This window comes from Cupressus sempervirens, chromosome 11, assembly GCF_028749045.1.
Source record: "Cupressus sempervirens isolate cs-2001-9-10 chromosome 11, ASM2874904v1, whole genome shotgun sequence".
Taxonomy (NCBI): Eukaryota; Viridiplantae; Streptophyta; class Pinopsida; order Cupressales; family Cupressaceae; genus Cupressus; species Cupressus sempervirens.
The window spans coordinates 355,125,174-355,139,394 of NC_143128.1; the positions used below are offsets into that span (position 1 = coordinate 355,125,174).

Here is a 14,221-nt window from a genome sequence, read left to right on the forward strand (position 1 = left end):
TTAGCTCATAGTCTCGTTTGGGAAGTTTGAGACTTATTAACCAAAAACTCAATTAGGAGACCTAATTAGGCCTAATAGGCCTAAAAGTCGTAAAACTAGGAAATAAGGAGATCAATTAGAGAAGTATGCCAAGAACTTCCAAATGAAACCAAATGTGATAAGTACACTAGACCTAGAAGTCACACTCCTACAAGATGATTGTGTGGTCAAGAAAGTTGAGTGAACTTACCTTAGCCAGTTCGAGGTAACAATAGGGTGAAATTGGTAGACTGGTGTGCAAGGGGAAAGTGGATTGGATTTCCCAAGGGTTTAGAGTTGAATAGAGAGGAAACCTTAACGATCTAAGACATGGCCTTATAAGGAGTTCAAAGGCACTCAGTGTGGGAACCTCCCTATCGTTCATTTCTCTCAATCTTTGGTTAATCTTTAGAAGGTTAATTATCTTACTCTTTTCACATAAAACCTTGAGTTAATTAACCTCATTCAAAATACTTAAATAATAGTTGGTTATTAACCTCATTCAAAATACTTAAATAATAGTTGGTTATTAACCTCAAGTGCGTGAGTTCGTATAATCGTATGTCTATATAAGTAAGGACATTGTATTAAGGACTTTTTGGACACTTGATGAATAGGTGAGCAGCAATAATATAGCTTCATAAACAAACACAAAGCAATTTTGTAAAACTAATTCCAATTTTACAATGTGTTCATATTAGCTTTATGTATTCTTGGTTTGACAACATGTGCAAATTTTGCTATGTTCGAAAAGACAAATTGTCAAGATCTCTGATCAACAATTTTACAATGTATTCATATTAGCATTATGTATTCTTGGTATGAGAACATGTGCAAATTTTGCTATGTTCATAAAGACAAATTGTCAAGATCTCTTATCTCTGATTTATGTTATGACAAATCTTCTTTTTGGTATCTTAAGGATGTGTAGATGATAAAAAATCAGATTTACATAGTGATTACTTACATGTACACTCTTTAGTTTCCACTGGTGAGATTTAACAAGTTAATTTTAAAATGGCCCTAAAAAGTGTTTCTATATTTGTTGTAATAAAGTTTTTTTTAATAAATCTTATATTTTTCTAAGTTATTATTCAAAAAATCAAAATCAAATCAATTGAGGGAGCCCCACTCTACATGCAGATGAATGTCATATTTCAGAGAGCCCCTTAAAAGTGTTTCTATATTCGTTGTAAGAAAGTTTTTAAATTAATCTTATTTTTTTATAAGTTATTATTCAAAAAATCAAAATCAAATCAATTGAGGGAGCCCCTCTACATGCAGAGGATGTCATATTCTAGTGACCTATCTAACTGTTGAGAAATAATTTGTCACAGTTTTCCATTGGGCCTAATATACAAAATTTTAGAAGTGACAAATCTGTTACCAAAATGAAGAACATCTGGGTTATTGCTACTTGATACAACCCTATAAATAATCTTGATTCTAAGCTTTCTGAATAGGCTCCATCAAAATGATGCTGGGATGAAATGTAACCCAGCGTATCATACATGTTATCTGCACGCGCTTACAAGATAAGATATTTCAAAGACGAGTTTAAACACCACAGTACCTGTATAATTTACTGTGTAAACAATTGAAGATAGGAATTGAATCATTCATGCATTAAGAACTGGATATTTAATTGCCTTTAATAGGTAGCAAATTATGATAAACAATCAATATGCACGTGTACTCATTGTCCAGTCATCTGCACTAACTTCAGCATGTATACACTGTCATCTGCATAAAGTTGCAGCCCCAAACAACACCTATTATTTTCAGCCAACTGTAAACAATTATCGCCATTTATACCTCATGAACTTCACACACCAATTATACAATATTCAGGAAAAAACAATATCCCGTAATATTGTGCATCCATATTCTTATTAGTGACTTCTACACAAGAAACAAGCGACAAAAGGAAAGACACAAGGTTCAAACTTGACTAGCGTTGTCAAGGTATAAAGTTGCTCACATAAACCCAATCTCGTATGCATTTAAATACTGCAGCCAAACATTAAAAATGTTTTCATTAGAAAAGAACACCAAACATTTTCTCGCCTTATATATTCCAAAACAACACGTTTTTATAAATTGAATCAGTAACAAATCTTACAAGAGAATTTTTCAACGGAGCAACGCAACAAACAACCACTTACATTGCAAATGTGAAATAAAAAAAAATTGACAGTCTAATTAATTCAGGTGACGGCTAAGCAAGCCATCGAATGCCAGATATAAATCTTTATTGTCTGCGCCAAAAATTTCATGAGCCTTGCGCAAGGTTTCCTAGAGGCAACAAAAACATCAGTTAATACACAGAACACAATCTTCTACAATGTCTATAGACAGCAACTCAAAAAACCTAGTGTATCATGCGTATTCTTGACTCCAAGATGTACTGTTTCTAGTGCCCATACTCGAGAAATGTTTATAATTTTTCTGGCTCAAACGCTTTATTAACAAATCATAGCGTGACCCAAACCACAAATTGCAAAAGAACTAAAAGATATAGTCGACTCCAAAAGGTACTGTTTGTAGTGCCCATACTTGAGAAATGTTTATAATTTTTCTCGCTTAAACGCTTTATTAACAAATCATAGCGTGACCAAAACCACAAATTGCAAAAGAACAAAAATATTTCCAGCTATGTACTGAATGTACACATGCTTAGAACCACAAGAATTTTACAGCATGTTATTAAAAGCATGATAACATTGTCCAACAAAATAAAACAGAATAAATAAATTTACATTATCATATTTCCACAATCCATTTGAAATGTAGATTTTGTTTCTGGATTTGATTGTGTATGTTTTTTTAACATCAACATTTTGAATCACACTCCATGCTCCATCATCAGGATGAGAGAATGGAATATATATATATTCTTGCATTTTCTCATCCTGATGAAGAATCATGAAGTGTGTTCCAATATTTTCTTATTTTCTTATTCTATTCTCGCATTCTCTCATCCTGATGATGGATCACGGAATGTGATCCAAAATTTTATTACTAAAAAAAAACATACACAATCAAATCCAAAAACAAAATTTACAATAAATTTACAGTTCACTAAAAAAATAAGAATTTGAGAAGAAAAATAAGTTATGATATATAACAATGAAAAGAAAAAGCAACCCAGAATACAGATTTAATATTATATTCAGAATCCAACAGTAGTACAGGACGCTATGGTCTAGCAGTAAGGCAAAGCAATTGCCCCAGCCATTCAGAGTCTTGCTACAGGTGCTTCCTATTTTAATGTTAGCCAAAATAATGCATTAAGATCATTGGCATGAATTGTACCCAAGGAAAGAATGTTAAGGAGGCACAGAAGCACAGAACATGAGCATCAGCAAGAGCAGAAGCGTAAGTGTTTATTGGGCAGAAGGGAAAACTAGATCACTTGATTAAGAAACTGCTTAGCAATGACGACTATGAATACTTCAGGACCAATTATGGACCAAAGCAAGTATTAATATATGTCAAGAGAATGTCCCTGGGCTCAAACAGCAGCAGCATCTGCCTTTCGGAGAGGTACTTTCTTCCTATCATCTAGGGTTGCCTCAAATCACAGCAATCATGACAGCCTTGATATAGAAGATCAAACAAGTTTGAAATGAGAATCTTAGAAGTTAGAAATGAGAAAGTCTTTCAACTCTGGGTTCCATCTGATTGCTGACAAACATCTCTGATCCCTAGACATATGCTATATTCCCTAACTACGATGAAATGGCCCTGTCCACCCAGACTGTTATTCACTCTTCAAAGTCGGACAAGGACAAATGGGCACCATTCAATTATTGAGGTATGTTTTCTTGTCATTGTTTAATACTTCTCAAAACAAAGAAGTTTTCCACTTTCAGATCCCAGATAGTCACATAAATCTCTCTCAAAATCCTCCGACACTAATTTGGGTGGAACTTTATGACCTGCCTAGTAAAATTTTAAATACTAGAATTTTGAAATCCTCTAAATAGTCAACTCTAAACTGAAAAATTTATTCAAATTGACAAATGTCACTCAATCTTTCCACCTATGCCCTTATTATCTATGTCAAACTTGATATTTCAAGTCCATTGTCAACATCTCTTTGCCTAAATTCAAAGCTCTGACATTTTGTTGCTATAGCCTATAAGAATAATGAAGTGGGTCACATCGGCAAATGCTGCCCAAGTAACATTAGCTCAAAGCCTCCCCATGACCACCCACTCATAATGTTCTCCATAAATACCATTCTGACCTCCTCACCCAAGGTTGGGGTAGATTTGGTTGCCCCAACACCATCATCCCTTAATCATAAAGGGTACACCCCTATTTCAGAGGCTGTCATAAAGAATCATAAGCTGTCTTGCAGGTTTCAACTCCTCCATCCATTCCACCCCCCTAGAGGTCGTGGAACTATCTGTGGAAAGGGGAAACCAAAGTGGGTTCAATGCTGAGACCATCACAATTCAACAATTAATTGATTTTAAAGGTGATTATCAAACTTCCTCTCAATGTCTCTTCTAAGCCAAATGAAAAGGAACCTTGAAAGGGATTGAATTTGGGAATTGACCAAACACAAATAATTGCAATATCCCAAATTTGAAAAGAGGAAACGAAGCAGATCACAGATGAACAAATTAAAAAAAGAAAACTACTGAAGTAGCACAGGTAAGCAATTCTAAATTACTGTCTATTTTCTACAGTGGAAGGAGCAGAAAAATATGAAATGGATCTCTTGGAATGCAAGGGATCTAAATGGTTATAATATATGCTGGACAAGCACCAATTACTCTTATGAAACCTGGCAACATTCTTATTCAAGAGACCAAGATGAAGAACTTGGCAGCTAGCCATGGAATTTTTCCTGGCTAGCTGTCAACAGACAATCGAGATGAAAAATTCCCAAACACTAGGAAATGCACAAAACTATAAATAGCATGCCCATGAGTCATTCTTCTGAGGAGTTCAAGAGGGTAATAATCTTCAATATGTAAAAAGACAAAGCACTGGGTCCTTAAAGCTTCCCTATTGATTCCACCAGGTTTTTGGAATATCATTGACACAGAGGTAACCAATATTGTTGCAGATTTAGAAAATCAAAATGAAGCTGAAAGTCAAGCTACACATTTTTGATTTTTCACTCCAACTCAAAGAAATGTGACAAAATCCTCCAACAGTTCCCAACCATAGCCTTTTGTAACACAATTTATAAGATCATTACAAAAGCTACGGCAAACAAATTTCTGACTACCCTATCAATCAAAACTTTTCAAATAAGATAGCTTTATCCAAAGAAATGAAACTTTGGAAGGTATAATGACTCTCCGTGAGATTGTGCATTTTGCAAGATCCATGATGGACAAAGCATAATCATCAAGGTACACATCAGCAATGCATATTGCTGGATTGACAGGAATTTTCTTAGAGACTAGTATTACAGTTCTTAGCTTTACAGAAGATTAGCCTAGCTGAATTTGAAATTGTTTTACAGACATGTTCTCTTCTAGTTAAGGGTTTCTCAATAGGAATCTTTTCTAGGTCATAGGGAATCGTGCAAGAAGATTCTATATCTCTGTAACACTTCATAAGAACTGCAAAAGCTATAGTTTTAACAGCTCGGCAATAGGGGCTAGAAGAATAATCAAAGGAATCAAGATTGACACTAAGACTCATGCAGGCTAATGATTCCTAGAAAGCAGGGATCAACTTTAAAGCTCAACTAGGAAAGACCCTCATGTTCCATTCCATTTCATCATGCCGTCTCACAATGTAAGTATGTGATAATTTTTCAAAGCACGATTATATCATTGCTCAGATGTCTGAGATCAACAACAGGTCTAAAAGATCCTTTAATAATTTCTTCCAAATCAGACCCAGTGAATTTGGTACTGAAAATTTTAGTAAGAATATATTGTTTTGCAAACATGGGGGAGGGTAGGACAGCTGAGGGTGTGCCCTAAAACTTGGGGATCCCTATTACTCAGAGCTAGTTGGCATACAGAGGGTGTTGTTTCAAAACTCCCAGCAGCTACTGTGTTTCCAGAAGCACAAACTCAGGATGGCGAAGCTACTGACCAGAAGGTAGTTGCCTCCTCTATTCACCAAAAATGTTTTTGCCTCCTCAATATCTTGGTAGGAATCCGTTGCTTCCCTGGTCCACAGAAAATCCTCTTAGATAAACAAAAGCTTTTATTCGGCAAGGGCATAGATATGATATCCCTTCCCAAAATAGAATTTATAACAAAAAATAAAATAATAAGAATATGAAAAAATAAAAATAAAATTTATTTTAAAATATTTTATAATAAAATTAAAATATATCATAATTAGTTTTGATTAGGTTAATCACGGGTCAAAAGGCATGAAAGGAAAGTTGTGCCTCTGTCAAACATGAGATATAAAAAGGAAGAGTATTTGAATGGTGGGGAGGGGTAGGGGAAGCTAAGTTGCCAAGTTGGATTCGAGTTTGAGATTTGGACTCAATATTTTGGGAGTGTGTTAGAATTCATTTTGGATTCATCCATACAAAAACATATGCTTACATATGTCTATATGTATATGTATATGTATATGCCATGTCACAAGGTTCGAGTTCGAGTTCGAGTTCAAGTTCAACAACTATAAAGTTTGGATGAGGTTCGACAAGGTCAAATAATTCAAAAAAAATTGACATTAAATTTGCTTTACATAATTTTTTATAATATTTTAAAATGGATATAGTATATCCAATAAATTATCAAAATAGTGTAACATTACAACATAAATTTGAAATCTTTATAAAATGATTTGCAGATTTTAAGAGCAAATATTTTCAGTGTATGCTCTATCTTTGTGCAATTGTGTGTATGCTTCGTGTTTTCAAGTGTATGCTTTGTGCTTTGCTCTATATTTTTAGTGATCTAGCTAAAGAGAATAACTAAGAGTGAACCAAAAAATAATAATTTGAGGCATGCTAACATGTAAATGTTGGCTTTTATAAATTCAATTAGCACCTTTCTAAGATGCCCTTTATCCTTTTCTTTGGAAATGAGAGAAAACTTAAGCTTTGTCAAGTTTCTACTATCGATCATGATTTACATTTAAAATAAGAGAGAGAACATATTATAATATCTACGTTTCCAATTCTAGTTCCGGTTCAAGATCGGAATCGAAGAATTTGAAAAACGTTTGGAATGGGGTTTGGGTTTGTTAGTACAAAAACATGTAAAATTTATATATATAATTCCTCCAATAGATTTATTTTTGAATTATATTATTAAACAATATAATCAAATGCATTCTTATTAAAATTAATTACATATAGTCCAATAGATTTGAAATTATATTATATTATTAATAATATAATGGTATGAATAATAAACATTCATAGATACAATATATAATATCAGAATAAATTATAAAAGAAAATATAATTTCATAAATATTATAACAAAGTTAATATATATTATAATATCAACAAATATAATACATAATCCAATAATAGAATTATTATAAGTAATTAATCCATATAATATTATAATATCAAAACTTATAAAAACAATATATATTATATCATAATGAAACTCACAACAATAAAGGATAGGCTATGATCGTTGATGATCAATATTAAACTCGTCTAAGAGCGGCAAACTTCCAGTCAATATTGTTGACTCCAACAATAATTATTCACAGTGGCATAAACAGGTTGATAGTTCTACAGCGGACACAGGAATTCGTAAAATATAGTTTGGAAATCATATTGCAAAGTCAAAAGTCATCAACGAACCATGAATTGGATCGACATAGAACCCAAAACAGCTTAGACTAGACCTAACTCCAACCTAAAACCCCTGAACTCGGTAACATAGTATATTATTAGAGTTATGCGATGGAAGGTTGATTACGGATGGGATTCCACAATCATACAATCATTTCTTGAGGACAAGCAATTTTGGGAAGGTGGGACTGTGATGTCCCTTTCTATAATAGAATTTAATTTTAAAAAATTAGTAATAATAAAATTAAAATATAAAAGAATAAAAATATGAATATAAAATAATTATAATTAAAATATATCATAATTAAATTTAGTTAATGTAATGAAGGTCAAAAGGTATGAAAAGAAAAGTTGTGACTCTGTCAAACATGAGATATAAAAAGGGAGAAGAGCATTTGAAAGGGGGGAAAGGAAAAGAAGAACATAGGAATTAAGGAAGGATTAAAGGAAGAGGAGAGTAAGGGCAACTGAAGGTACTGACTTCCAAAGGGGCGCCAACGATAAAATTTGAGTCTATGACTCTTCAAAGGGTGGTAATTCTGAAAGGTTGTAACTGCTCCAACGGGCAACAAGGATGAAAGGTTGTGACTCTTCCGAAGAGTGGTATTTGTTAAAGGTTGTGCCCAGTGCAAAAAGGCAGACATGATGAAGAAAAGTGACCCTCCCTCACATTGGAGGATATAAGCGGAGAAGGTTTCATTTGAGGACGGATCGCCGTCCCCAAATGTCAAGGGACGTTTCCTGCAGTTTCCTGTTGTTTTCTGAAATTGAGGCAGCTAGGGGACATTTATTTTCGTCACACTGTCCCCAAAACGTTTTGGAGACAGAAACACATTCCCTTGTGACAAGAAACACGTTTCCATGTAACATAGAATAGGACATCTGCAAGATTGTACAATGAGATGCCCTAACCACTCATGTGATGGTTGTTGATCCACACTATAAAAGACTGCTGATCTAAGGTATTCCCAGTTGATTTGTTTGGTTTCAGTGTGTTCCACAAGCTGCAAATTTGACTAGAGCAACTGTCTAGAGGGTGCTTCCAACTTTACACCTTGGAAGTGCAAATTGCAGATATGCTAGATGCCCCAATTATAGGATAAGATGCCCTAAGTGCTCCTGCAGTAGCGTGTTGATCACACATTCAATAGACTGCCAATCTGAGTTATTCCTAGCTGAGTTGTTTGGTTGTAAAGTGTTCCCAATAAACACAAAAAATCTATTTCTAAAAATCTATCGCTAGCCAAATACAAATATAATACACACCTCTCTAGTTTGCTGATGAGCATTAAGCTCTTTGATATTTGCAAGGAATGCACTGAATTGTTCTAGTGATAACCGATTCCTGAACAACAGCAATAAAGATTCATTATTTCATCATAAGCATCAGAAAAGTGTCAGTCCAAAATTATCTTTTGAAATTCAATTTAATTTTGTAACAAAATGAACGAAAATTCAGAACTTGAGCATGTTGCACATGCATATTTACAGACCTGGCCTGACGGAAGAACTCCTTTCCATCAACTCGTGGAGTGCGTGCTGAGTTAATCAAAATTTCATAAGAAGACATACAAACGACTTCTAAATTTTGTGGAAGAAAAAGTAAGAAAGGATCACCATGTAGTTAAGTGAATACTATTTTACAAGCTAACAGCCTAACAGTTCAGTGCTTCGCTTGTGAAATTATCTGATATCTTCTGAGTACCTGGAATTGATCTTTTGTGAGGAGGTGAATTCGGTGCCGTTGCATGGTGAATTGGTGGCAACGATGATGAATTTCTGCCTTCGCTTTGTCGCTTGGTGGGAGACCCAGAAGTAGAATGTCGTCTTGGAGATCTTATAGGAGACATTTTTGGTGAACCTGCAGCAGAGTTTGTATTTGGTGTTCCTGTCGGAGTTCTCCGTGGTGTGAGATAGGGAGTAAAAGAAAATTTCTTTTCACTATGCCTAGAACCTGCAAGCCCATACAAAGAATGATTGTTAATAGAATGAGGATGGACTTGAACAGTAAACAAGTTTTAAATGAATTATCTCAAACTTCACACCACCATAGATTTAAAATATCCACGCACCATCGTACTCTGCATGATGCTCTTCTTCTGGAATCGAACTACTTGTTTCCATTGTTTCACTCCCTACCTGATTTGATAGCATACCATTAATAGCCGCTTCTGCACCATCATAAATTAGTTTGCTAGTGTTAAGTTTTAATTTCCAGATTTTAAGAATTCAACATGTAACATCTGTCAATTGTGAATAAACAATTTTATTTATTTAACCCAATAAAGTGGCATGCTTAAACATGCCTTATGCTTAGAAAGTCACCGTGAGATGTGCAAACACTGTCCGATTAATATCAATAGGAAAATAAACAATTCAGAATGCTCGGGCAAAATTTACTCTAAGAATCTAATATGTACCTCTTACGGATGAACTGAAAGATGATTTTGATGCTCGTGTAGCTGTGGTGCTTTCTGTTGTCTCTGACTGCTGCAGACACAATCCACCAGGAAAATCAAATAAAACAATTCTTCCATTTTCTAATTCTCAGGACAATTAAATCACATTTTACAATTGGGGATGCACCCATCTGCTGCTAATCTTTTGAATTGGAAAACAGAAAACCGATCACCCATAGTGCATAGCACTTGCCATTAAACTACTGTACTCAGATTATCACAGAAGACTTCAAACTTACATGTGTTTCATCCTCCTCCTGAAGTGATTGCATAAGTGTCTTCTTGAATGCCTCCAACTGTAAAAGATGAACATAATACTAGTCAACAGGTGAAAAGATCAAGCGGAAGAATGCACAAGAAGGGGAATATAAAATGCACATCATTGTCTAGAAACATCTTCATGAAAACATGAATGCTAAATTAAAATAAGGTACTAAAAGTTGAGATCACATATATAATTTTCGGCAATGAATCCATACACAATAGTATTCTTATAAAGAAAGAAAGGTAAAAACCTTCATAAACCTTTGTAACTAGATCAACCTCAAGCCCTAAGTAGCCTATGAACAGTCCATGCAAATAAACAATGTCATCAATAGTTACCTGCTATTAAAAAATTATATTACACAATGAAAACATGTCATTGTAATAAAAATTCAAAAAAGAAATATTTAATCAAACCAGAAGCACGAAGGCATTTCCAATCAAGTTTTCCATGCTTTGCAGCATGACATAAAGATCAGGATCACAAAATACTCTCCCAGAAAGCACATGCAATCCTACAAAATAACCTAAAAATAAGACCAACTTTGCAATAAGAAAGATGAAAGGATGACAAGGCAATACAAGCTGATACCTGCAAAACAAACAATAAAAGTAAAACAGGCCCAACATCACAAAGAGCATTCTATGACCATACAAATCAAGTTATGTTCTCAGGTAAGTAAACCATTCCAATCTACCACTAGAGAAAAAATATAGACATATGTTTTGTGACTTGTCAGAATCTTCGTCACTGCTGTCAGGTTTTGTGGTGGTGTGTTTACAATAATAAACTGAAATGGTACAGAGATAGATTAAGATTGGAGATATAAAGTTTTAAGAGACATGCTTGCCTGATTCGTATTTGTCAAGAATAGATCATTTTTTGATATCTGAAGCAGTCACTTCCAATTACAGGAAGTATACAGTACCTAAGGGCCCGTTTGGTGAGCGGAATAGGAATACGTATTCTGGAATACATATTCCAAAAATTTTGAATTCATCATTTGGATACTTGCAGAAATTTATAGTACTTGCAGAAATTTCAATGCATATAGTTGAGTCAACTCAGAATTGTCAAAATAAATTTATAGCGACTATGCTACCCAAGCTTGTTGGTTTATGCATTTGCACTTGTATCAACACTCCCTGAGTATTTCTAGTCTAACTTCAAAGTCTCAGATACTTGGTTTGAGGAAGGTCAAAGCATCATAATTGAAAGTTGGATCCTTCTGGGTACGCCTTGCATATGCCCAGGACTGTCAAGGACCCAAGGAAACCTGGGTTCCCAGGCAGTACCCTGGACATACCCAAGGCCAAAAGTTCAAAACTGTACCTGGTAACATAGCATTTGAGGGCTGTTGTGATGGTTCGAGTGAAAGCTTAACAAGAATTCGTTGAGGGTATTTACTATTTCATTGCAATTGTGTGTTTTTAAAACAAAGCCCCAGATGTATAATCCCTGCTTGTTTGCGAGTGAAATGTTTAAGATTACAAAGATTTAGTTATATGCATAGTTGTGACTGACTGAAATATCCTAACTGGTCTTACTTGCAAAGAACGTTATTATTTCTTCAAACAAATTAATCAAAGCCAGATATTCATCATTTATTGCATTCTCACAATTACAAAATTTATTTTTTCCAGAAGAAATTCTGATTGTAACTATTGTTCTGTAGGCTGAAATGGTTGATTACATACCAAATGATGAAGATTGTATGCAGTAGAAGTTTCAACTGCTGTCTTTGAGTCCTTAACTGTTAAGTCCAACTGATAGACATGGCTGCATGTGAACCTAGGTACTGATTTTCGTTCACAATGAATTTGATATGCACTACAAAGGATCACAGCTTGTTAAGATGTTTCTGCCAGACCAAATCCTGCACCTCTAACTGCCTGAATTATGAACTGCTTTCTGGTTTGTCATCCAGAAAGACTATCAGCAGGGTTTGCATCCTGGAGATAAAATCGAAGATAATAAAAACAAACAAAGATTCAGAATAAATAATGTCTGCACTCCAACTCTTTTGATGTCTGAAGCCTAGCATTTCTTAAAAGCAGATTTTCGGATGTTTTTATCTTGGTTAATACAACTTGAAAACTTCCAAAAATGCGCTCCCCATTGATTAGCTGTGAACAGGCTGGAAAGGCGGAGTTTAAAGAGGAAAAATATCAAATTGATAATCTTAACAAATGGCCCCAACATTGACTACAAAATAGGGACTTGAGTGACAAAGGGCCCTCATAATTGTCTCCTTTTATTTCATAAAATTGGCTAAGTCTCAGAGATGGGCAACAAGCATCAAACTTAGCAAAGTGTTTATTAAAAGCTTAATTATGGGGGGACATTACAGTCCTCCCTTCCCAAGATTGTTGGTCTGCTAGCAATCGGAAGTTGGGGTATTGTAGATCTCATCAGTTTCCGATGTAGCATCATCAATTTGCAATCTCTTTCATTTTATTAGATACTCACACATAATCTAATTTCTCATATCCTTTTCCCTCCAATGAGCAATACCTTGAGGTTCTAGAATCAATTTTCCCTTATCATCCAATGGTGGCAATTTAGGAAAGGCAACTATCTGCTGTCCCAGTGCTTTCTTTAAGCAAAACACATGGAAAATATTATGGATCCTACTACCTGTCAATAGTTCAAGTTCATATGCAACTTCTCCAATTTTCCTAAGTTTCTTGTAGGGCCCTTTGCTTTTTAATTAAGATTGCCTATACAGCTGCAAGCATAGGAAAGCCAAGTCTCCTACTTGAAATATCCTCTCCACTCTAATCTGTCTGCATACATTTTTTGCTGGTTTTGTGCCTGTTAAATATTGTCTTTCAAAGCTTTTAGAATATCTTGGTAACTTTGTATAGTTTCTTTAGCTCAGGGAACTTTACTATCACCAAAGGCTAAGTCTATAAATGACAAATCTTCATATGCGGATAACAACATAAACCAAGACATTCCAATAGTCATGTGATAGGTAGTATTCTAACAATACTCACCCAAATGCAACCATCTAACCCAAGCACGTTGCTGTCCTGAAATGTAGTTTCTAAGATAGCCCTCAACCGACTTATTCGCAATTTCAGTTTGCCCATCCGTCTAAGGAAAAATACTAGTACTGGCAGTCAATTTTGTCTCTGCCAAATGGAATAACTCTTGCTGAAATATGTTGATAAACTTGTTGTCCCTATTATTGCACCCTGACAATGGTCTTAGGGAGACTGTGCAATCTAAACACTTCTCAAAAAAATAAAGCACCAACTTGTTAAACTGAGTAATCTGTAGCACTGGCGAAAGAATGGGAATATTTAGTTAGCCTATCCACCACTACAAATATGCAATCCTTTCCTTGTACTCATCGTAGTTCCATGATGAAGTCCATAGATATACCTTACAACTTCTGTTTTGGAATAGGTAATGGTTGCAAGAGACTTGCCAGAAAAATGTGTTATGCCTTAATCTGTTGGCATATCAAACATTCACAGACATGTTGTAGTAGGTTGTTTTTTAGCCCCTTTCAAGAGAATATCTCTCTTACCTGCTTACAATTTTTGATAAAACACTGATGTCTAGCTAGAGGTGTATCATGTAACACCTTCATAATACTCTTTACTTTAATTTAGACCTAGGTACAAGGTAGATCCTATTTTTGTAATACATCACTTCCACGATTACAATATATCTATCATCATGTACCTTCCCATCCACTATATCACAAGCAAAGAA

At 34.7% G+C, this 14,221-nt stretch overlaps 1 protein-coding gene across 2 annotated transcripts in view; it reads right to left on the bottom strand.

The window, feature by feature from the left end:
* Window positions 1–1,640: 1,640 nt before the first annotated feature.
* Window positions 1,641–14,221, bottom strand: part of LOC149529542 (uncharacterized protein At4g15545-like) — a 38,413-nt gene continuing 25,832 nt past the window's right edge. Inside the window, exons 3-10 of one of the 2 annotated variants that reach the window (XM_089808901.1) lie at window positions 10,470–10,526; window positions 10,192–10,261; window positions 9,844–9,942; window positions 9,477–9,725; window positions 9,265–9,310; window positions 9,038–9,116; window positions 2,184–2,313; window positions 1,641–2,028 (exon numbers count right to left, since the gene is read on the bottom strand). In XM_089808901.1, coding sequence (XP_089665027.1) covers window positions 2,221–2,313; window positions 9,038–9,116; window positions 9,265–9,310; window positions 9,477–9,725; window positions 9,844–9,942; window positions 10,192–10,261; window positions 10,470–10,526 — 693 coding nt within the window. In that variant the 3' untranslated portion in view covers window positions 1,641–2,028; window positions 2,184–2,220. The remainder of the gene's footprint in view (window positions 2,029–2,183; window positions 2,314–9,037; window positions 9,117–9,264; window positions 9,311–9,476; window positions 9,726–9,843; window positions 9,943–10,191; window positions 10,262–10,469; window positions 10,527–14,221) is intronic. The other variant, XM_089808902.1, reaches the window with a different exon arrangement.